The sequence below is a fragment of the Ambystoma mexicanum genome, chromosome 9 (assembly GCF_040938575.1).
Source record: "Ambystoma mexicanum isolate Mex_15411 chromosome 9, UKY_AmexF1_1, whole genome shotgun sequence".
NCBI lineage: Eukaryota > Metazoa > Chordata > Amphibia > Caudata > Ambystomatidae > Ambystoma > Ambystoma mexicanum.
The window spans coordinates 1541805231-1541830631 of record NC_090931.1 but is presented as its reverse complement, the minus strand read 5'-3'; the positions used below and the strand labels follow the sequence as shown (position 1 = coordinate 1541830631).

Below are 25401 nucleotides of genomic sequence, written 5' to 3'. Positions count from 1 at the left end.
AGTGAGCCCACTAATAAGATGTTAACAATACTGAGCGGAAATTAATAAACACGGCAAGCCCACTAATAAGATGTTAATGATAATGAGTGGAAATTAATAAACACAGCAAGACTTCTAATAAGATGTTCATGATTAAGAAAAAGTTGCATAAGAAAATAGCGGAGTATCGTGCATGCACTCGTTCATCCTGGTGTCCCACAGCTAAAACACAGAATATCTTTTTAAAAATACCCCTCCCTTTCATTTACAAACTTAAAAACTGGTCATTGTATTTATCAAGAACTGTCTCAATTACATTTTCCTACATTTCAACTGTTTTTCAGCCCCGCCCACCCCCACGCCTTCCCAAGCAGTCACTCAAGCTTTACAAATCAAATGACATCACTTCCTCCTTAAAGGGGTCAGAGCACTTCTTTAGTATTGAACTATTCCCCCCCCCCCACCCCTTTCCATTTTCCTGATCCTGCTCATTATCCTTCACTGGACCCACTTTGTAATAAAGCAAACCCTGTTACACAAAAGAACAAGTGCTTGCATCCAAAGTCTTGGGGTGACCATTATCCGTGTTATTAGTGCTTCAAATGTATTATTACACTGAGCTTCAAGCATCAATCACTCTGGGAGAAGACCCTCAAATGAGCCGGCCCTACCATTGATGTGAGTTCTTGGGTAACTAAGAAAAACTGTAACGAGGACTAGGAGGACCGGGCTTTTGCACGGCTCAGTGACAGGTTTGGTGCAGTTTAAAAGCATGTCCAAGATTCAGATTCTGTGGGAGAATCTGTGCTTGATCCGTCGCGCTTTTGCTACTTTCCTCCTTCTTTTGCACCTACCTATGCTTCTGCCATTGCTTTCTGCCCCCTTATTGCACAGTGTTTCCTGCAGTAAGTACCTCATCCCTTTACCCGTAGTCCTTCCCGCCAGTTCCCTTCTCTTTCTTTTCCTTCTCTCCAGGCCTCTCTTTCTTCCACCCATTTCACCTTTCTAATACTGTAATATTTTACCATCTCACTCTTATTATCACCAAACCATCACCAAGATTCCCTCACACATTCTCCCTCTCAGATCTGGGAGAGTGGAGGTGATGGAGCAGGAGGGGGATGGCCTGCGTTAGCAGATTCCCTCACACATTCTCCCTCTCAGATCTGGGAGGATGGAGGTGATGGAGCAGGAGGGGAGGGCCTGAGTTAGCAGATTCCCTCACACATTCTCCCTCTCAGATCTGGTAGGATGGAGGTGATGGAGTAGGAGGGGAGGGCCTGCGTTAGCAGATTCCCACACAAATTCCCCCGCTCAGATCTGGGAGGATGGAGGTGATGGAGTAGGAGGAGTAGGGCCTGCGTTAGCAGATTCCCTCACACATTCTCCCTCTCAGATCTGGGAGGATGGAGGTGATGGAGCAGGAGGGGGAGGGCCTGCGTCAGCAATTTCCCTCACACATTCTCCCGCTCAGATCTGGGAGGATGGAGGTGATGGAGTAGGAGGAGGAAGGCCTGCGATAGGAGATTCGCTCACACATTCTCCCTCTCAGATCTGGGAGGATGGAGGTGATGGAGCAGGAGCGGAGGGCCTTTGTTATCAGATTCCCTCACACATTCCCCCGCTCAGATGAGGATGGAGGTGATGGAGTAGGAGGGCAGGGGCTGCGTTAGCAGATTCCCTCACACATACTCCCTCTCAGATCTCGGAGGATGGAGGTGATGGAGCAGGAGCGGAGGGCCTACATTAGCAGTTTCCCTCACACATTCTCCCTCTCAGATCTGGGAGGATGGAGGTGATGGAGTAGAGGGGGAGGGCCTGCATCAGCAGATTCCCTCACACATTCTCCCTCTGAGATCTGGGAGGATGGAGGTGATGGAGCAGGAGGGGAGGGCCTGCATTAGCAGATTCCCTCACACATTCTCCCTCTCAGATCTGGGAGGATGGAGGTGATGGAGTAGGAGGAGTAGGGCCTGCATTAGCAGATTCCCTCACACATTCTCCCTCTCAGATCTGGGAGGATGGAGGTGATGGAGCAGGAGGGGGAGGGCCTGCGTTAGCAGATTCCATCACTCATTCCCCCGCTCAGATCTGGGAGGATGGAGGTGATGGAGTAGGAGGTCCTGCGTTAGCAGATTCCCTCACACATTCCCTCGCTCAGATCTGGGAGGATGGAGGTGATGGAGCAGGAGGGGAGGGCCTGCATTAGCAGATTCCCTCACACATTCCCCCGCTCAGATCTGGGAGGATGGAGGTGATGGAGCAGGAGGGGAGGACCTGCGTCAGCAGATTCCCTCACACATTCCCCCGCTCAGATCTGGGAGGATGGAGGTGATGGAGCAGGAGGGGGAGGGCCTGCGTCAGCAGATTCCCTCACACATTCTCCCTCTCAGATCTGGGAGGATGGAGGTGATGGAGCAGGAGGGGGAGGGCCTGCGTCAGCAGATTCCCTCACACATTCTCCCTCTCAGATCTGGGAGGATGGAGGTGATGGAGCAGGAGGGGAGGGCCTGAGTTAGTAGATTCCCTCATACATTCTCCCTCTCAGATCTGGGAGGATGGAGGTGATGGAGCAGGAGGGGGGGGGCGCGTTAACAGATTCCCTCACACATTCTCCCTCTCAGATCTGGGAGGATGGAGTTGATGGAGCAGGAGGGGAGGGCCTGAGTTAGCAGATTCCCTCATACATTCTCCCTCTCAGATCTGGGAGGATGGAGGTGATGGAGTAGGAGGGGAGGGCCTGCGTTAGCAGATTCCCTCACACATTCCCCCGCTCAGATCTGGGAGGATGGAGGTGATGGAGTAGGAGGAGGAAGGCCTGCGTTAGGAGATTCGCTCACACATTCTCCCTCTCAGATCTGGGAGGATGGAGGTGATGGAGCAGGAGCAGAGGGCCTGCGTTAGCAGATTCCCTCACACATTCCCCCGCTCAGATGAGGATGGAGGTGATGGATTAGGAGGGCAGGGGATGCGTTAGCAGATTCCCTCACACATTCTCCCTCTCAGATCTCGGAGGATGGAGGTGATGGAGCAGGAGCGGAGGGCCTACATTAGCAGTTTCCCTCACACATTCTCCCTCTCAGATCTCAGAGGATGGAGGTGATGGAGCAGGAGCGGAGGGCCTACATTAGCAGTTTCCCTCACACATTCTCCCTCTCAGATCTGGGAGGATGGAGGTGATGGAGCAGGAGGGGAGGGCCTGCATCAGCAGATTCCCTCACACATTCCCCCGCTCAGATCTGGGAGGATGGAAGTGATGGAGCAGGAGGGGAGGACCTGCGTCAGCAGATTCCCTCACACATTCTCCCTCTCAGATCTGGGAGGATGGAGGTGATGGAGCAGGAGGGGGAGGGCCTGTCAGCAGATTCCCTCACACATTCTCCCTCTCAAATCTGGGAGGATGGAGGTGATGGAGCAGGAGGGGAGGGCCTGCGTTAGCAGATTCCCTCACACATTCCCCCTCTCAGATCTGGGAGGATGGAGGTGATGGAGCAGGAGGGGGAGGGCCTGCGTCAGCAGATTCCCTCACACATTCTCCCTCTCAGATCTGGGAGGATGGAGGTGATGGAGCAGGAGGGGGAGGGCCTGCGTCAGCAGATTCCCTCACACATTCTCCCTCTCAGATCTGGGAGGGGGAGGGTCTGTGTTAGCAGATTCCCTCACACATTCTCCCTCTCAGATCTGGGAGGATGGAGGTGATGGAGCAGGAGGGGGAGGGCCTGCGTTAGCAGATTCCCTCACACATTTTCCCTCTCAGATCTGGGAGGATGGAGGTGATGGAGCAGGAGGGGAGGGTCTGGAGGGGAGCAGGAGGGGAGGGTCTGTGTTAGCAGATTCCCTCACACATTCTCCCTCTCAGATCTGGGAGGATGGAGGTGATGGAGTAGGGGGAGTAGGGCCTGCGCTAGCAGATTCCCTCACACATTCCCCGGCTCAGATCTGGGAGGATGGAGGTGATGGAGCAGGAGGGGAGGGTCTGGAGGGGAGCAGGAGGGGAGGGTCTGTGTTAGCAGATTCCCTCACACATTCTCCCTCTCAGATCTGGGAGGATGGAGGTGATGGAGCAGGAGCGGAGGGCCTGCGTTAGCAGATTCCCTCACACATTCCCCCACTCAGATCTGGGAGGATGGAGGTGATGGAGCAGGAGGGGGAGGGCCTGCGTCAGCAGATTCCCTCACACATTCTCCCTCTCAGATCTGGGAGGGGGAGGGTCTGTGTTAGCAGATTCCCTCACACATTCTCCCTCTCAGATCTGGGAGGATGGAGGTGATGGAGCAGGAGGGGGAGGGCCTGCGTTAGCAGATTCCCTCACACATTTTCCCTCTCAGATCTGGGAGGATGGAGGTGATGGAGCAGGAGGGGAGGGTCTGGAGGGGAGCAGGAGGGGAGGGTCTGTGTTAGCAGATTCCCTCACACATTCTCCCTCTCAGATCTGGGAGGATGGAGGTGATGGAGTAGGGGGAGTAGGGCCTGCGCTAGCAGATTCCCTCACACATTCCCCGGCTCAGATCTGGGAGGATGGAGGTGATGGAGCAGGAGGGGAGGGTCTGGAGGGGAGCAGGAGGGGAAGGTCTGTGTTAGCAGATTCCCTCACACATTCTCCCTCTCAGATCTGGGAGGATGGAGGTGATGGAGCAGGAGCGGAGGGCCTGCGTTAGCAGATTCCCTCACACATTCCCCCACTCAGATCTGGGAGGATGGAGGTGATGGAGCAGGAGGGGGAGGGCCTGCGTCAGCAGATTCCCTCACACATTCTCCCTCTCAGATCTGGGAGGGGGAGGGTCTGTGTTAGCAGATTCCCTCACACATTCTCCCTCTCAGATCTGGGAGGATGGAGGTGATGGAGCAGGAGGGGGAGGGCCTGCGTTAGCAGATTCCCTCACACATTTTCCCTCTCAGATCTGGGAGGATGGAGGTGATGGAGCAGGAGGGGAGGGTCTGAGTTAGCAGATTCCCTCACACATTCTCCCGCTCAGATCTGGGAGGATGGAGGTTATGAAGCAGGAGGGGAGGGCCTGCGTTAGCAGATTCCCACACACATTCTCCCTTTCAGATCTGGGAGGATGGAGGTGATGGAGCAGGAGGGGGGGGGCGCGTTAGCAGATTCCCTCACACATTCTCCCTCTCAGATCTGGGAGGATGGAGGTGATGGAGCAGGTGCGGAGCGCCTGTGTTAGCAGATTCCCTCACACATTCCCCCGCTCAGATGAGGATGGAGGTGATGGAGTAGGAGGGCAGGGGATGCGTTAGCAGATTCCCTCACACATTCTCCCTCTCAGATCTCGGAGGATGGAGGTGATGGAGCAGGAGCGGAGGGCCTGCATTAGCAGTTTCCCTCACATATTCTCCCTCTCAGATCTGGGAGGATGGAGGTGATGGAGCAGGAGGGGAGGACCTGCGTCAGCAGATTCCCTCACACATTCTCCCTCTCAGATCTGGGAGGATGGAGGTGATGGAGCAGGAGGGGGAGGGCCTGCGTCAGAAAATTCCCTCACACATTCTCCCTCTCAGATCTGGGAGGATGCAGGTGATGGAGCAGGAGGGGAGGGCCTGTGTTAGCAGATTCCCTCACACATTCCCCCGCTCAGATCTGGGAGGATGGAGGTGATGGAGCAGGAGGGGGAGGGCCTGAGTCAGCGGATTCCCTCACACATTCTCCCTCTCAGATCTGGGAGGATGGAGGTGATGGAGTAGGAGGGGAGGGCCTACGTTAGCAGATTACCTCACACATTCTCCCGCTCAGATCTGGGAGGATGGAGGTGATGGAGCAGGAGGGGGAGGGCCTGCGTTAGCAGATTCCCTCACACATTCCCCCCGCTCAGATCTGGGAAGATGGAGGTTATGGAGTAGGAGGGCCTGCGTCAGCAGATTCCCTCACACATTCTCCCTCTCAGATCTGGGAGGATGGAGGTGATGGAGTAGGAGGGCCTGTGTCAGCAGATTCCCTCACACATTCTCCCTCTCAGATCTGGGAGGATGGAGGAGATGGAGCAGGAGGGGAGGGCCTGCGTTAGCAGATTCCCTCACACATTCTCCCGCTCAGTTCTGGGAGGATGGAGGTGATGGAGCAGGAGGGGGAGGGCCTGCGTCAGCAGATTCCCTCACACATTCTCCCTCTCAGATCTGGGAGGATGGAGGTGATGGAGCAGGAGGGGGAGGGCCTGCGTCAGCAGATTCCCTCACACATTCTCCTTCTCAGATCTGGGAGGATGGAGGTGATGGAGTAGGACTAGTAGGGCCTGCATTAGCAGATTCCCTCACAAATACTCCCGCTCAGATCTGGGAGGATGGAGGTGATGGAGAAGGAGGGGAGGGCCTGCGTTAGCAGATTCCCTCACACATTCCCCCGCTCAGATCTGGGAGGATGGAGGTGATGGAGCAGGAGGGGGAGGGACTGCGTCAGTAGATTCCCTCACACATTCTCCCTCTCAGATCTGGGAGGATGAAGGTGATGGAGCAGGAGGGGAGGGCCTGCGCTAGCAGATTCCCTCACACATTCCCCCGCTCAGATCTGGGAGGATGGAAGCAGATTCCCTCACACATTCCCACGCTCAGATCTGGGAGGATGGAGGTGATGGAGCAGGAGGACGAGTGCCTGCGTTAGCAGATTCCCTCACACATTCTCCCTCTCAGATCCGGGAGGATGGAGATGATGGAGCAGGAGGGGGAGGGCCTGCGTTAGCAGATTCCCTCACACATTCTCCCACTCAGATCTAGGAGGACCTGCATTAGCAGATTCCCTCACACATTCCCCCGCTCAGATCTGGGAGGATGGAGGTGATGGAGTAGGAGGGCCTGTGTCAGCAGATTCCCTCACACATTACCCCACTCAGATGAGGATGGAGGTGATGGAGTAGGAGGGCAGGGGATGCGTTCGCAGATTCCCTCACACATTCTCCCTCTCAGATCTCGGAGGATGGAGGTGATGGAGCAGGAGCGCAGGGCCTGCATTAGCAGTTTCCCTCACACATTCTCCCTCTCAGATCTGGGAGGATGGAGGTGATGGAGCAGGAGGGGAGGACCTGCGTCAGCAGATTCCCTCACACATTCTCCCTCTCAGATCTGGGAGGATGGAGGTGATGGAGCAGGAGGGGGAGGGCCTGCGTCAGCAAATTCCCTCACACATTCTCCCTCTCAGATCTGTGAGGATGGAGGTGATGGAGCAGGAGGGGGGGGCCTGTGTTAGCAGATTCCCTCACACATTTTCCCTCTCAGATCTGGGAGGTTGGAGGTGGTGGAGCAGGAGGGGAGGGCCTGAGTTAGCAGATTCCCTCACACATTCTCCCGCTCAGATCTGGGAGGATGGAGGTTATGAAGCAGGAGGGGAGGGCCTGCGTTAGCAGATTCCCACACCATTCTCCCTTTCAGATCTGGGAGGATGGAGGTGATGGAGCAGGAGGGGGGGGCGCGTTAACAGATTCCCTCACACATTCTCCCTCTCAGATCTGGGAGGATGGAGGTGATGAAGCAGGTGCGGAGCGCCTGCGTTAGCAGATTCCCTCACACATTCCGCCGCTCAGATGAGGATGGAGGCGATGGAGCAGGAGCGGAGGGCCTGCATTAGCAGTTTCCCTCACATATTCTCCCTCTCAGATCTGGGAGGATGGAGGTGATGGAGCAGGAGGGGAGGACCTGCGTCAGCAGATTCCCTCACACATTCTCCCTCTCAGATCTGGGAGGATGGAGGTGATGGAGCAGGAGGGGAGGGCCTGTGTTAGCAGATTCCCTCACACATTCCCCCGCTCAGATCTGGGAGGATGGAGGTGATGGAGCAGGAGGGGGAGGGCCTGAGTCAGCGGATTCCCTCACACATTCTCACTCTCAGATCTGGGAGGATGGAGGTGATGGAGTAGGAGGGGAGGGCCTACGTTAGCAGATTCCCTCACACATTCTCCCGCTCAGATCTGGGAGGATGGAGGTGATGGAGCAGGAGGGGGAGGGCCTGCGTTAGCAGATTCCCTCACACATTCCCCCCGCTCAGATCTGGGAAGATGGAGGTGATGGAGTAGGAGGGCCTGCGTCAGCAGATTCCCTCACACATTCTTCCTCTCAGATCTGGGAGGATGGAGGAGATGGAGCAGGAGGGGAGGGCCTGCGTTAGCAGATTCCCTCACACATTCTCCTGCTCAGATCTGGGAGGATGGAGGTGATGGAGCAGGAGGGGGAGGGCCTGCGTCAGCAGATTCCCTCACACATTCTCCCTCTCAGATCTGGGAGGATGGAGGTGATGGAGCAGGAGGGGGAGGGCCTGCGTCAGCAGATTTACTCACAAATTCTCCTTCTCAGATCTGGGAGGATGGAGGTGATGGAGTAGGACTAGTAGGGCCTGCATTAGCAGATTCCCTCACAAATACTCCCGCTCAGATCTGGGAGGATGGAGGTGATGGAGAAGGAGGGGAGGGCCTGCGTTAGCAGATTCCCTCACACATTCCCCCGCTCAGATCTGGGAGGATGGAGGTGATGGAGCAGGAGGGGGAGGGACTGCGTCAGCAGATTCCCTCACACATTCTCCCTCTCAGATCTGGGAGGATGGAGGTGATGGAGTAGGAGGAGTAGGGCCTGCGTTAGCAGATTCCCTCACACATTCTCCCGCTCAGATCTGGGAGGATGAAGGTGATGGAGCAGGAAGGGAGGGCCTGTGCTAGCGCTAGCAGATTCCCTCACACATTCCCCCGCTCAGATCTGGGAGAATGGAAGCAGATTCCCTCACACATTCCCACACTCAGATCTGGGAGGATGGAGGTGATGGAGCAGGAGGACGAGTGCCTGCGTTAGCAGATTCCCTCACACATTCTCCCACTCAGATCTAGGAGGATGGAGGTGATGGAGTAGGAGGACCTGCATTAGCAGATTCCCTCACACATTCCCCCGCTCAGATCTGGGAGGATGGAGGTGATGGAGTAGGAGGGCCTGTGTCAGCAGATTCCCACACACATTCTCCCGCTCAGATCTGGGAGGATGGAGGTGATGGATCAGGAGGGGAGGGCCTGAGTTAGCAGATTCCCTCACACATTCTCCCGCTCAGATCTGGGAGGATGGAGGTGATGGAGCAGGAGGGGGAGTGCCTGCGTCAGCAGATTCCCTCACACATTCTCCCTCTCAGATCTGGGAGGATGGAGCAGGAGGGGAGGGCCTGCGTTAGATTCCCTCACACATTCTCCCTCTCAGATCTGGGAGGATAGAGGTGATGGAGTAGGAGGAGTAGGGCCTGCGCTAGCAGATTCCCTCACACATTCTCCCTCTCAGATCTGGGAGGATGGAGGTGATGGAGCAGGAGGGGAGGGCCTGCGTTAGCAGATTCCCTCACACATTCCTCCACTCAGATCCGGGAGGATGGAGGTGATGGAGTAGGAGGAGTAGGGCCTGCGTTAGCAGATTCCCTCACACATTCTCCCTCTCAGATCTGGGAGGATGGAGGTGATGGAGCAGGAGGGGAGGGCCTGCGTTAGCAGATTCCCTCACACATTCCCCCCCTCAGATCTCAGAGGATGGAGGTCATGGAGTTGGAGGGGAGGGGCTGCATTAGCAGATTCCCTCACACATTCCCCCTCTCAGATCTGGGAGGATGGAGGTGATGGAGCAGGAGGGGAGGGCCTGAGTTAGCAGATTCCCTCAAACATTCTCCCGCTCAGATCTGGGAGGATGGAGGTGATGGAGCAGGAGGGGAGCGCCTGCGTTAGCAGATTCCCTCACACATTCTCCCTCTCAGATCTGGGAGAGTGGAGGTGATGGAGCAGGAGGGGAGGGCCTGCGTTAGCAGATTCCCTCACACATTCACCCGCTCAGATCTGGGAGGATGGAAGTAGATTCCCTCACACATTCCTCCGCTCAGATCTGGGAGGATGGAGGTGATGGAGTAGGAGGGCCTGTGTCAGCAGATTCCCACACACATTCTTCTGCTCAGATTTGGGAGGATGGAGGTGATGGAGTAGGAGGACCTGCATTAGCAGATTCCCTCACACATTCCCCCGCTCAGATCTGGGAGGATGGAGGTGATGGAGTAGGAGGGCCTGTGTCAGCAGATTCCCACACACATTCTCCCGCTCAGATTTGGGAGGATGGAGGTGATGGATCAGGAGGGGAGGGCCTGAATTAGCAGATTCCCTCACACATTCTCCCGCTCAGATCTGGGAGGATGGAGGTGATGGAGCAGGAGGGGGGAGGGCCTGCGTCAGCAGATTCTCTTACACATTCTCCCTCTCAGATCTGGGAGGATGGAGCAGGAGGGGAGGGCCTGCGTTAGATTCCCTCACACATTCTCCCTCTCAGATCTGGGAGGATGGAGGTGATGGAGTGAGAGAAGTAGGACCTGCGTTAGCAGATTCCCTCACACATTCCCCCGCTCAGATCTAGGAGGATGGAGGTGATGGAGTAGGAGAAGTAGGACCTGCGTTAGCAGATTCCCTCACACATTCTCCCTCTCAGATCTGGGAGGATGGAGGTGATGGAGCAGGAGGGGAGGGCCTGAGTTAGCAGATTCCCTCACACATTCTCCCGCTCAGATCTGGGAGGATGGAGGTGATGGAGCAGGAGGGGACGGCCTGCGTTAGCAGATTCCCTCACACATTCCCCCCCTCAGATCTGGGAGGATGGAGGTGATGGAGTAGGAGGGGAGGGGCTGCATTAGCAGATTCCCTCACACATTCTCCCTCTCAGATCTGGGAGAGTGGAGGTGATGGAGCAGGAGGGGGAGGGCCTGCGTTAGTAGATCCCCTCACACATTCTCTCTCTCAGATCTCGGAGGATGGAGGTGATGGAGCAGGAGGGGAGGGCCTGCGACAGCAGATTCCCTCACACATTCTCCCTCTCAGATCTGGGAGGATGGAGCAGGAGGGGAGGGCCTGCGTTAGATTCCCTCACACATTCTCCCTCTCAGATCTGGGAGGATAGAGGTGATGGAGTAGGAGGAGTAGGGCCTGCGCTAGCAGATTCCCTCACACATTCTCCCTCTCAGATCTGGGAGGATGGAGGTGATGGAGCAGCCGGGGAGGGCCTGCGTTAGCAGATTCCCTCACACATTCCTCCACTCAGATCCGGGAGGATGGAGGTGATGGAGTAGGAGGAGTAGGGCCTGCGTTAGCAGATTCCCTCACACATTCTCCCTCTCAGATCTGGGAGGATGGAGGTGATGGAGCAGGAGGGGAGGGCCTGCGTTAGCAGATTCCCTCACACATTCCCCCCCTCAGATCTCAGAGGATGGAGGTGATGGAGTTGGAGGGGAGGGGCTGCATTAGCAGATTCCCTCACACATTCCCCCTCTCAGATCTGGGAGGATGGAGGTGATGGAGCAGGAGGGGAGGGCCTGAGTTAGCAGATTCCCTCACACATTCTCCCGCTCAGATCTGGGAGGATGGAGGTGATGGAGCAGGAGGGGAGCGCCTGCGTTAGCAGATTCCCTCACACATTCTCCCTCTCAGATCTGGGAGAGCGGAGGTGATGGAGCAGGAGGGGAGGGCCTGCGTTAGCAGATTCCCTCACACATTCACCCGCTCAGATCTGGGAGGATGGAAGTAGATTCCCTCACACATTCCTCCGCTCAGATCTGGGAGGATGGAGGTGATGGAGTACGAGGGCCTGCGTTCGCAGATTCCCTCACAGATTCCCCTGCTCAGATCTGGGAGGATGGAGGTGATGGAGCAGGAGGACAAGTGCCTGCGTTAGCAGATTCCCTCACACATTCTCCCTCTCAGATCCGGGAGGATGGAGGTGATGGAGCAGGAGGGGGATGGCCTGCGTTAGCAGATTCCCTCACACATTCTCCCGCTCAGATCTGGGAGGATGGAGCAGGAGGGGAGGGCCTGCGTTAGCAGATTCCCTCACACATTCCCCCCCTCAGATCTCAGAGGATGGAGGTGATGGAGTTGGAGGGGAGGGGCTGCATTAGCAGATTCCCTCACACATTCCCCCTCTCAGATCTGGGAGGATGGAGGTGATGGAGCAGGAGGGGAGGGCCTGAGTTAGCAGATTCCCTCACACATTCTCCCGCTCAGATCTGGGAGGATGGAGGTGATGGAGCAGGAGGGGAGCGCCTGCGTTAGCAGATTCCCTCACACATTCTCCCTCTCAGATCTGGGAGAGCGGAGGTGATGGAGCAGGAGGGGAGGGCCTGCGTTAGCAGATTCCCTCACACATTCACCCGCTCAGATCTGGGAGGATGGAAGTAGATTCCCTCACACATTCCTCCGCTCAGATCTGGGAGGATGGAGGTGATGGAGTACGAGGGCCTGCGTTCGCAGATTCCCTCACAGATTCCCCTGCTCAGATCTGGGAGGATGGAGGTGATGGAGTAGGAGGGCCTGTGTCAGCAGATTCCCACACACATTCTCCCGCTCAGATTTGGGAGGATGGAGGTGATGGATCAGGAGGGGAGGGCCTGAATTAGCAGATTCCCTCACACATTCTCCCCTCAGATCTGGGAGGATGGAGGTGATGGAGCAGGAGGGGGAGGGCCTGCGTCAGCAGATTCTCTCACACATTCTCCCTCTCAGATCTGGGAGGATGGAGCAGGAGGGGAGGGCCTGCGTTAGATTCCCTCACACATTCTCCCTCTCAGATCTGGGAGAGCGGAGGTGATGGAGCAGGAGGGGAGGGCCTGCGTTAGCAGATTCCCTCACACATTCACCCGCTCAGATCTGGGAGGATGGAAGTAGATTCCCTCACACATTCCTCCGCTCAGATCTGGGAGGATGGAGGTGATGGAGTACGAGGACCTGCATTAGCAGATTCCCTCACACATTCCCCCGCTCAGATCTGGGAGGATGGAGGTGATGGAGTAGGAGGGCCTGTGTCAGCAGATTCCCACACACATTCTCCCGCTCAGATTTGGGAGGATGGAGGTGATGGATCAGGAGGGGAGGGCCTGAATTAGCAGATTCCCTCACACATTCTCCCCTCAGATCTGGGAGGATGGAGGTGATGGAGCAGGAGGGGGAGGGCCTGCGTCAGCAGATTCTCTCACACATTCTCCCTCTCAGATCTGGGAGGATGGAGCAGGAGGGGAGGGCCTGCGTTAGATTCCCTCACACATTCTCCCTCTCAGATCTGGGAGGATGGAGGTGATGGAGTAGGAGAAGTAGGACCTGCGTTAGCAGATTCCCTCACACATTCCCCCGCTCAGATCTGGGAGGATGGAGGTGATGGAGTAGGAGAAGTAGGACCTGCGTTAGCAGATTCCCTCACACATTCTCCCTCTCAGATCTGGGAGGATGGAGGTGATGGAGCAGGAGGGGAGGGCCTGAGTTATCAGATTCCCTCACACATTCTCCCGCTCAGATCTGGGAGGATGGAGGTGATGGAGCAGGAGGGGAGGGCCTGCATTAGCAGATTCCCTCACACATTCCCCCCCTCAGATCTGGGAGGATGGAGGTGATGGAGTAGGAGGGGAGGGGCTGCAATAGCAGATTCCCTCACACATTCCCCCTCTCAGATCTGGGAGGATGGTGGTGATGGAGCAGGAGGGGAGGGCTTGAGTTAGCAGATTCCCTCACACATTCTCCCGCTCATATCTGGGAGGATGGAGGTGATGGAGCAGGAGGGGAGGGCCTGCGTTAGCAGATTCCCTCACACATTCTCCCTCTCAGATCTGGGAGAGTGGAGGTGATGGAGCAGAAGGGGGAGGGCCTGCGTTAGCAGATCCCCTCACACATTCTCTCTCTCAGATCTCGGAGGATGGAGGTGATGGAGCAGGAGGGGAGGGCCTGCGTCAGCAGATTCCCTCATACATTCTCCCTCTCAGATCTGGGAGAGTGGAGGTGATGGAGCAGGAGGGGGAGGGCCTGCGTTAGTAGATCCCCTCACACATTCTCTCTCTCAGATCTCGGAGGATGGAGGTGATGGAGCAGGAGGGGAGGGCCTGCGTTAGCAGATTCCCTCACACATTCCCCCGCTCAGATCTGGGAGGCCCTCACACATTCTCCCTCTCAGATCTGGGAGGATGGAGGTGATGGAGCAGGAGGGGATGGCCTGAGTTAGCAGATTCCCTCACACATTCTCCCTCTCAGATCTGGGAGGATGGAGGTGATGGAGTAGGACGGGGAGGGTCAGCGTCAGCAGATTCCCTCACACATTCTCCCTCTCAGATCTGGGAGGATGGAGGTGATGGAGCAGGAGGGGAGGGCCTGCATTAGCAGATCCCCTCACATATTCTCCCTCTCATTTCTGGGAAGATGGAGGTGATGGAGCAGGAGGGGGAGGGCCTCCGTCAGCAGGTCTTGGGTGTAGGAAGATATGTACGCGAGCACGACGGTTCTGTCACAGTTAAAGCACAATGCATACCATGAATTCTCGCCACCTCCTCCCTGTCCCCGACTTGCGTTTCTTTGGTTCTTAATGAAAAGACGGTGGTGGCAATAAGTGGACCTGTTCATGAAACAAAAACATAAGATTATTAATTTGCTATTTGCACAAAGAAAATAATATATTATTTACCATGTGTCAAATGGGGATGGCAGAACTTAACAGCCCCACAGCACAAATATCTCATAAAGAGGCCCCGGTCTGAGAACATGCAAGCCAACTATTTTCCCAGAAACAGTAGAGTCCCAGCAAAGGTGGTGCTATTGCTCTGAAATGGGTCAACAATTAGGAACAAAGTGTATTTAAGGGAAGCAAGAGTAAGACTCTGGCAGATACATGCATGGGCCGTGCAAAGCTTCATGGCAGAACAACAGCAGGCAGAATGCTCACAGAGACAAAAAAAGCAGAACAACTCTGGACCATGGGCAAGAGAGGGCTTGTGCTACAATAAAACAGCAAAGTGTTCAAGTGACGAGATATCCAACGCTTATTATTTCATCCAGTCAAATAGAATCTAGAGGGGTACATTGGAACATACTCATAATATTTCAGCATTTTCCGTGTTTATTCTATGCCCTTCCCAGCCCCCAGGGATAATGCATTTAAGATAGGACTGCCTGGTGTTGGCCTCACACCATTTGTACAATGTTCTCCAAAATCTATTTAGTGAGACACCAGGCTACTTAAACAATCACACAACAATGTATATTTTAACCTAGCTATCACATCATTACTACTCTACATTCTGTTTAATTAGCAGATCATTACTAGTCTACATTCTGTTTAGTACAGTACAGTAAAAAATAACTCAACAAGCACTAGAAGGAATCTGTCCAGTGATACAAGATTTCTTAGCTAAAGGCATTATCAAACAGATTGCAGGCAGCCCCTGTAACAGCCCAATACTTCCTATTCAGAAGTAGGTTAGTGAGAATGATACACCTGAATGGAGACTAATTATTGATTTGCGCAGTATTAACAAGATAGTGCTGCCCCAATTTCCGGTTGTGCCAGACATGGTTTCTCTTTTTACCATGCTCCCACCTACTGCCCAGTATTTTACAGTAATAGACCTTAAGAACGCATTGTTTAGCGTTCCAATCCATGAGGATAGCCAGTATTTGTTTGTTTTTAATATTGGAGGAAGGTCTTATACATTCTGTAGAGCTCCACAAGGTTACACAGAGAGCCCAAGTATTTACAGTCAAGCTTCAAAAGCACAGCTAGATTGCTTTCCACTTCCTAGTGGTACAGCCCTTTTACAATATGTAGATTATTTGCTTATAGCTGCTGACACCAAAGAGCAATGCATAAACTGCACAGTCCAGCTATTGAATTTCATAGCACTATTGGGTCACAAAGTTTCTCACAGTTTTGCCAAAAGCAAGTTACATATTTAGGTACTCTATCAAAGGGAGAAAGGAGATTACATCCACAAAGAATACAAGCTGTATTCAATACAGTAGCTCCAACCACACAGCAGGTTTTTGGGTACGACGTCATTTTGCCACAAATGGATTCCCATTTTTTCTCTCTTAGCAAAACCCTTGCTCAATCTCACTACAAAAGAGATACCAACTCTAATGCTGTGGTTAACAGAACACCAAGCAAGTTTTGATCTACTAAAACAGGCTTTGTGCAACTCACCTGCTTTAGAGACCCCCAATTATGCTAAGTCTTTTCCCTTGTTTTTGCATGAAAGATCTGGATGTGCGTTATCTGTATTAACTCAACTCCATGGCGATAAAAACAGGCCTTGCGCCTCTTTTTCCTCTAGCTTAGATACAGTGGCTCGAGGTTTACCAAGATGCCTGAAGGCAATAGCAGCAGCTGCCCTTTCTGTCAAACTATCTGAAGGTATAGTGCAAGGACACCCACTGTTAGTGATGGTGCCTCATGCTACTGATAAAACACAAACTCAGCATATGACAAATGCTAGATTGACCAGATATTAATTGAGTTTACTTGCTCCACACAATGATAAAAAGATGTAATTCTCTGAACCCTGCCACAATGCTACCCCTCCCTTCTGATGACCTCACTGTATTGCATGACTGTATCCTAACAACAGACGAGGAGTCCAAGGGAAGGGTAGATTTAACTGATATACCTTTAAGTGAACCTGATGGAACTCTATACGTGGATGGCTCGTGTTTTAAATTGCCATGGGTAGCTCCAGAGCTGCCTATGCTATCACTACATTGAAAAGTGGCAAAATTCCACATCAGTCTGCCCAATCAGCAGAAATCATTGCATTAACTCGAGCATGTGAGCTCAGTCTTGATTTAAGAGTGAATGTATATACTTATAGCCAGTACACCTTTGGAGTGGTGCATCATTTTGGAAAATTATGGGCCGAGAGAGCTTTTTTTACTTCTCACGGTACTAAAATCCAGCATGAAATGCTGATCACAAGGTTGTTGAATTCGCTAGTAGCGCCTAGACAGCTAGCTATTATTAAAAGTAGCGTTCACCAAAAAGTGACAAATGAAGTAGGAATAGGTCATGCTTTTGCTGATAGGACAGCTAAATTGACTGCCCAAGCACCTGCCACTTTAACCTATGTATCAGTGAGTATACCACTGAATACTAAATTTGAAAATTCTTTCGAATGTGTCAGACAAATACAAGCAGATGCATCCAAAGAGGAATTTGAGAAATGGAACGGCAAAGCCACCTTTGATGATGGTTGTTATGTATACACATCTGATAAGTGAGTATGGATGTTGCCTAACAAGTATGTGCCTATGAAGGTTACGATGGCACATGGACACTCCCATATAGGTGCCGATGCAATTGTGGCCTTATTGGTAGAAGTATGGTATAATACAAACACTCGAAAGACAGCTGTAGCTACATGTAAAAATTGCATTGCCTGCTTAACACACAATTTAGGGAAGGGTACACCTACCCCAAGAGGTCATTTCAGACCCCAGAGCTGCCTTTTGAATGCCTTCAAATGGATTTCATGGAAATGCTGCAATGTCAGAGATTCAAATATGTTTAAGTTGTAGTATGTATGTTTAGCAAATGGACAGAAGCATTCCCTATGGTGGATAATACTGCTTTGAGTACTGCCAAGGCTTTGGTGAAGGAGTACATTCCAAGATACAGACTGCCTCATTCAATCTGGAGTGACAATGGTGTTCACTTTGTTAATAAGACAATGGACCTAGTGTGTCATGCGTTGGGAATACGTCAGAAATTCCATACAATACATCACGCAGAGGGGGTGGAGCTTGTTTAGAGATTCAATTTGACCCTTAAGAGCAAATTGGCAAACATTTGTGCTAGTAGCACCCTCAAGTGGGTAGATGCTTTGCCCCTGGTCCTAATGTCCATCCGTACTGTCCCACACTCAGGAGTAGGTTTATCACCTTACGAAGTAGTAATGGGATGACCTGCAAATATATGGGGAATCCCAAGTCCAAGAAAACTGTCTAATGTCCCGTATCCTTTGCTGAGTGATTACTGTTTGGAACTTACTAAGAGGTTGTCTATTATTCATAAACATGTGAAAGACTCCTTGCCAAAACCTCTTGAAGGACCAGGCCACTCTATCCAGCCCGGTGACTGGATCTTTACCAAGAATTTCCAGCGATCATCCACCCTACAGCCACGGTGGAAGGGCCCGGTCCAATTTCTACTGGCCTCCCAGACTGCTGTAAGGTGTGAAGACCATCGCAACTGGATACATGTGCGCCATGTGAAACGGGCTCCTCCATTTTTGGCTGGGAATATGTCTACTGAGTTACCATGGGAAGCATCTGTGCCGAAAGGGACTGTTCATTCCCAAAGTCTATCTCTGTACAATGTTTCCCCAGGTATCGTGCCTCCCAAAAACATCACAGGAGTGACAGAGGGACCACGATATAACCTCAGGCCACGAAAGCTGAAGTGACTGTGCTGATTTGACATTTGCTTCTTTTCCTGATGAACTTTGCTTCCTTCTCTACAAATGGATTCTTCACGGATTGTCCAGGGAGGTGAATACCGGCATCTTTAACTGTCTTTGGAGTGAGGCATATGAACACTCCTGAAACTCTTATATTTCCCTTGTTTTGCCTCTACTGTTAGAACATTTCCTGTAAGGAATTCTCACATAATGCCAAAAAGTATCTATTACTCACTTACTCCTGAAGCCAGACCTTGGTATCACTCCAAACCCAAATTCCTGTTGTTTCTCCTGCTCCTGGGTGCCTTCCAATTTGGTTTATTTTATTTCCTAGACAGATTGCTCAAACCTCCATATTCTGCTGATCCTATACCTGTCCCATCACCTGAAGAATTGTCTCATAAGGAACAAATAAGAGAGAGTGTTTTTAGTTCCCTGCTTCATCACACTCATGATAGTGTGCAGGATTCTGATTGTTGGATCTGCTTACAGCTACCTGCCTATGTGGGGGAAGGAATGCCCCTGCAACAGATACCATTACCTTTCCTTCCCTCCTGTTATGTGCTTTATTTAGTATTTGTGCGTATTGAGATGGAGCATGCCCTCAGAAGGATGTGTTTAGGGTATAGCACCAAGCGTGGTACTGCTTTGAATCACAAAAGTGATTTTGATGAGGATATCCTTAAAAAGGGCCGATGTGATCTGTTGACTGTGCCCAATGCTACTTTTCCACTTTCTTCCTACTTTTCTCCTTTTTCTGAGACTGCAAACCTTCCCTTCCTGCTCTATATTCTCCTGATCAGTTCCGTGTGAACTCCCCTACCACAAACCCGATTGCATTCTTTAAAATAAGAAACATAGATATCCAAGTTAGTATCTGTATAGAAGCTTCTAGGACCTATGATGTGGGATATAGCGTAGATTGTAACATGACCTACCACATGCCTGACCTACATCCTTCTATGGATGCCCCTATGTATGTGGGGGATTCTATTTACTTTGACTGTGGTAGTCATGCGCACACATGGCTTCCCAAGGGTAGGTCAGGACGTTGCCATCTAGGATTTGTATTGCCAGCCATACCTGTTAAGCAAAACAATGATGTTCCACAACCTGTCATTAAGCCCCTATCGCGCTCCAGAAGGGATGTGGTGAACCAAGGAGATACTGCAGCAGACATAGCCGGTGATTTTATAAAAGCTTTTATTCCCTGGTTTGGCCCCGCTATTAACTCCTGTGATATTAGGAGGTTAGCTAGGGTCTTGGAGGCCACAATCTCTGAGACAGCAGATGCTTTAGAAAAGAACAGGATGGTGCTAGACATGATTTTGGCTGAGAGCGGTGGACCGTGCAAAATTATAGGATCTTCCTGCTGTTCGTACATACTCGATGCTTCTACCTCTGTGCGCGAGGCCATAAAAAGGCTCCATGAGATTGGTTCCCAGGTACACGTAGACACTGGTTCATGGGACATTTTGCATTATATTTGGGGTTTCTTTAGCCTGTGAGGCTGGAAAATAGGAATGTTTCTGCTTACGGTGTTTCTAATAATCCTATGATGTTGCCTCTTTGTTAATTGCTTACCCGCATGCTGCTAATACCTGGCCCAATCGTGTGCCCCACGACCATACCGTGGTGACAGAGGGAATCCCCTCATGATGCAGGATGTTGCCATACAAGAAATGATGCAAATAGAGATTACTGACATAGATATTGGTGGTCCTCCGCGTGTGGTTTCACCTTTGACCTTTATACACAGAAGCACATTTCCGCTGTATGTTTTTTAAATTCTCGGTCATGTGCTTATGGTGTGCTGACGCGAGTGCCCTATGAAATGCATATATTGCCTGACACGTAGGATCATTTTGCAGAGTTGACGGAGAGATGATTAATCAATCACGGGATGTCTAGGGTAATGCCTGAGATAATGTCTGATATTTGCCTATATAACCGTGAACATTTTGTATTGAATTTGTCAGTCAGTAGGCTGCGATGACTCTATCATTGAGGTTTGGCTGTCCCACTTAAGTGTATAAATGTAGCTTCACTGAAAAAACAAGCTTGTGTGAACTACTGTGTTGGAGTCTGTAATATCTAATATAAAAGTGTTTCTTTATTATTTCCAGACAGGGCGAATCCAATAATACGGCATTGTAAATTCCCTTGTTTACATAGGCTTGCTATAGTCCTGATGAAGCCGACTATCAGCTCCTCCCAGTCCCTGCCTTGGTGTTTTTGGCCGTGGGTGGAACTAGATATGACGATTTGTCGAAACTACTGCATAACTAGATATCTTGTATGCTAGATACTTGTAGTTGACAATGGATGCTATACAACTGGTACTTCTTATGTTTGAGAGCAACTGCTTGTTTTTTTTGTTAGGTGTACTTTGTACCTTTGCTTATGAAATCTATACAAATGCAATGTGTTCTGATGAAGAGAAATACTATGGCTAGCCTTAAGGCATTACGGATGAGACAAATTAGAATCCTTAACTAGTCAATTGTTTATGCATTTTAGCATTTCAACACCTAATTGTATATGGTGATGTTCAAGGTGATATGTGTTCATTAATAGATGTTATATTGCTGTTTTGGGTAGGATTTGATTTGGAGATTTTGTAGGAATTTAAAGATCCTAGTATACATTAAGTGGAATTATGTGTATGATATTAATAAAATAAGTTTAGATAATCTATACTGACCTGAGCATATCCGCTTTCACACATGTGAGTCTATTGAATTTAATTAAAATCATTATTTTCTTTCGTGTGACCACTTTGCTTATTTTTTGATCTTTAATGTTCCCCAGGTACACGATTAAGGGGATACCCATCAATTTCTTTCATTATTTACTCCGTCTTCATTGCAGCAGTAAAATGATTTCATTCTATTCATTTCTTTTGAGAACTTCATGTACAAAATCATCTTAAAAAATAGGTGTTTTTTATATTACTAAGGAATTATCTTTGTTATGTATTAATGGAACATTTTCTTTTCACTTTATTAATAAAGGCCATGATGAAATTGGATAATTAACACAGTTTGAATTGTTCCATAATATTAATAATGCTTTGTGAGGGGAGATCCCCACATGAGCGTCTGGGTATTTCGAAGAACCATTTACGTGGTAAAACGTCAGTCATTCCTTGTAGAAACATTCAACCGATTAGTCCAAAACATTTCTCCTTGGGCTAGTCTTGAGTCGCAATCTCATCTTCTTGAACGCAGCATTATTTGTTCCAACACACAAATTAAGCTGTCTGATATTGTGATTATCGGTTATGAAATCGAGTGTTGCAAGACTATTTCTATTTTTCAAATGGATGTCTGATTTGTGCATATTCAATGGATGTCTGATTTGTGCACATTCACTGGTTCTTTGAATTTTCACGTTGACTGCCTTATGTAAACTTGTCCCAAGGACATAAAAAAAAATTATAATAAAAAATACAAAAATAAATCGATGAAGAATACTGCATTGCATATACCGAATACTTTACATAACTTACTGCTCTCTGGAGGGCAGATGTAGTCACCTTTTAAGCTATTACTGCACATCGCACCTGCAAGACACAGTGACACAAGTTGTAACAAATGATACACCTAGTATATTCAATTGTATGACTTTAATTATTGAAAGTGTCACAATGGTTGGTGTTTGTTATAGTACTCCCCAACACTTCACAAAGACACTGTATGTTCTTTTTCCTGGGTTAGGCCGTGGGGAACCTTTTCATTGCTTGGCCTTCTTGGTTGAGTCCTCCACCTTCACATGTTCTGCCATCATCTAGGGCACCTTCCCGGTCTCCTAGATCAGACTCTCTATTTTGTTTGTTCTGTTATGTTATTGTAACCTATACAGCGCAACGTTCGCCCGGAGGCATCTTGGCGCTAGAGAGGGCAGAGACTGGAGAGTTAGTCAACGCGGACAGCCAGGGAACTAAACATGGTGGTTTTAAGTATTCTCCTAAACTGTAGGTGATTTGACACATTTTTGACTGTCCTAGGTAGGTCGTTCCACATTTGAGCAGCAATGACAGAAAAGGTGCAGCCTCAAATGCGAGATCTACGGAACCTCGGGATGACCAAAAAACTGGCTTCAGCAGAGTGACGGTAGCGGGCAGGAAAATGGCGAATTAATTTAGATTGAAGGTACTAGGCCCCCTGTCCATGTAATGCTCTGTGCACAATTCACAAGGCACAATGTTTTACCGGATTGCAGACTTACTTCGTGCAACACGAACCTTCTATCCTGCATTGCGAGCCATGGAGGGGCTCTTGCAGGAGCTTCAGCGTTGCTTGAAGGAGGCAGGGCTTGCACGTGATCAATCACGTGACCATCTACACCTTCAAAGCACTGAGCCATCTGCCCGAGCGGCGTGTGTTTTACCGGATTGCAGACTTACTTCGTGCAACACAAACCTTCTATCCTGCATTGCGAGCCGTGGAGGGGCTCTTACAGGAGCTTCAGCGTTGCTTGAAGGAGGCGGGGCTTGCGCTTGTCCGGTGATCAATCACGTGACCATCTATACCTTCAAAGCGCTGAGCCATCCACCCGAGCGGCGTTAAGCCCGACAGGGGTAAAGGGTGCTGGCTGCTGTGCGGCTGTTAGGTGCGGTGGCGCGCCATCAGAAAAAGGAAACCGTTAAGTGTCCCGCGCGGAAGCGGTGCCACCTTAAGACACTGGTACCGCTAATTACGGTAAGATTCACAAACTGTGCTAGAGATACATCGTGAAAGAAAGAGTTTTTGTATAAACCTAACAAAACATAACCCAGTGCCCCTCATTCCACCACCAACACCACCCCCCTACCTGACGTTGTATGGAGGAAGAAGACGGCCGCTGCTTACGCAGCTCCAAAAAAGGGGGTGGGGATTCCACTCACGGTGTGACGGCCACAACAAAAGGTTATGGCTTACAACCTCCCAGGATGCCTAATTCACGTCCAAAGCGAACAGACCTTAGTCACAATTTCGCAGGCTGCCGCGACCTAGGCAACGCACTAGAAAATAACAACATGACGGCATCCCAGGAAAGTCTGGCGTCGCTGCCAACAGTAGTCAACACAGAGGCACAGCCGCCGAATACTTCCCCGACAAGCACCGTCATCTCCGTCACGCTGCAGCCTCCCGGAGGGGAGACGGGGCGAAGCAGAGCCGGTGCTGTTGAGAAAGTCACAGCGTTGCGTGCCGGCAGCAAAGAAAGCTGCCCGGGAGCAAAACAAAAAGAGACAGCAGCCGATTTTTTCCGACTAGGAATAGTGTTAAGAACGAGTGTGAAAGAAGTGGCCTGGGAGTGTTGCTACGAGCAGGAGCCCACAACATCAACAGAAAGTCCCGGGGCATACGGACACAGGAAAGACCAGGCTGAAGCAAGGTCAACGAGTTCGACTGTGTTGACTGGCGACCACATCGTCAAAGCACAGGTGCACAATAACAGCAACAAAGAGGACACAAAAAGTAAAACAAGTCCTCCAGCACCATTCAACATACAAATCGTAGAGGAGCAAACGGACAGTACCCTGTCAACTGCACAAAACTCCAAGAAGAGAGCCAGGGAGACTAATGGAAACACCAAGTGGAAGTCGAGCACGCAAAGCAAAAAGTTTCAATATAAGAAAAAAAATAGCTTACTAACCAAAATCAATGCCCCAAACAAAAATGAGCAACAGTTAATTAAAGGCGGATCGAAGACCAGCACAGGCTCAGCAGCTGCTAGAAAAATTAACACTATGCGAATGCTGACAGACTTCTTTGAAATTCAGCTCTCAACAAAAGCTAAAAAATTCAGCGAACTATCAGATGCCGAAATGCTCTCGGCGGTAAATTACACCATGCATACATGCTAAACAACGGAAACTTAATCACAAAATAGAGATATGGCCAGATCCAGAAACAGACACTGAACCACAGAGCCAAGAAATAGTGTCAGATCCAGTACCAAATGAGCCAAACTCACCCAAGGTAAATGCTGCCAGTGATAACAGGTCAGACACAAATGAAAATCTGACAAAGGAAGTTCAAAGTGGTGAAACACAGGCACAGACAAAGGAACCAGAGGCCCGACATGAGCCACTCCCATATCAAAGGGAAGCATCTGCCAAACCGGCATTACAAAAACAGGACACAATATCTCAGTCCCCAAAGACAGAAGGAAGCAAGACTGCAGGACCTGAAAGTCCTGTGGAAACAGAAATATCAGCAAGCCCAAACTTAGCAAATACAGCAACACCAAGTAATCAGCAGGGCGTGATAGAACAGGAGGAACAATGCAAGCAGCATAAAAAGAAGTCACATCGAATATTCTCAGAGGATTATGTATCGCCATCGAAAACTCAGAAAGCTGCCAGCTATCCACACACTCCTAGAAGGAGGTATAGTGATTTTCCACATACATATGGTAGAAGTACGACTTCGCAAACACCCAGCACATCACGGGATCTTGCGTCGAAGAAAACTGACTTGCTAAGCATAGTGTCAGCCATAACCATCGCTCTCAATCCCTTCTGCAAATTGTACGAGGCAATAAATGACACAGCGAAAGACCAACAAGCCATTTTAGCCATGATTCTGACAAAAGTTCTGCACTTAGAAGGTTATATAACAGCAAACCAGAACAATCAAAACAATAACGAAGCGATGGACCAGTGTGCCAACAATTTGATGACCAAAATCGAAACTACATGTAATGGGTCAGGACAGTCTGAGGCGAGAGACAAGAAAAGTAACAGCAACGAAGTCGGAACACGGACAAAAACAATTATCGACTTAACAGCGGAACAGAAGTCGACAAAAAGTGTCGAAGTACAGACTCAATTAAGAGATACAATGGATACATATAGTACCACCGACAAGGCAACTACGGGCAAAGTAAAACAAGCTGCAAAGGTAGTCCTGGTATTAAACAAAGCAACTCCAAATAATAAGTGTGGCGACGAAGTCACAGAATCAACTTATGGCATTTTTGACCCAATCAAGCCTAAAGATAAAGGCGACACCAGCACCGCAAGAACCATAATAACTAATAATTCAGATTCATCAAAAACAGGAACAATAAACACATTACAGCAACAGTGGCGAGGATGAGCATACTGAAAGGAGCCACTTCACCACCAATAGACAACATACAGCAGAGATTTCCCCACAATACAGTGTTGGACAGACAAAATCAGAAAATAGAAAAAATAAATAAAGAAAAGCCAGTGCCAGTAAGCCAATCAGAGGCAGCAG

General features: G+C 50.4%; 1 protein-coding gene across 4 annotated transcripts in view; it reads right to left on the bottom strand.

The window, feature by feature from the left end:
- Positions 1 to 25401, bottom strand: part of LOC138489485 (zinc finger protein 154-like) — a 153596-nt gene that overhangs the window by 105695 nt on the left and 22500 nt on the right. For all 4 annotated transcript variants that reach the window (XM_069617225.1, XM_069617227.1, XM_069617226.1 and 1 more), the window contains exon 3: positions 14254 to 14337. In XM_069617225.1, coding sequence (XP_069473326.1) covers positions 14254 to 14337 — 84 coding nt within the window. The remainder of the gene's footprint in view (positions 1 to 14253; positions 14338 to 25401) is intronic.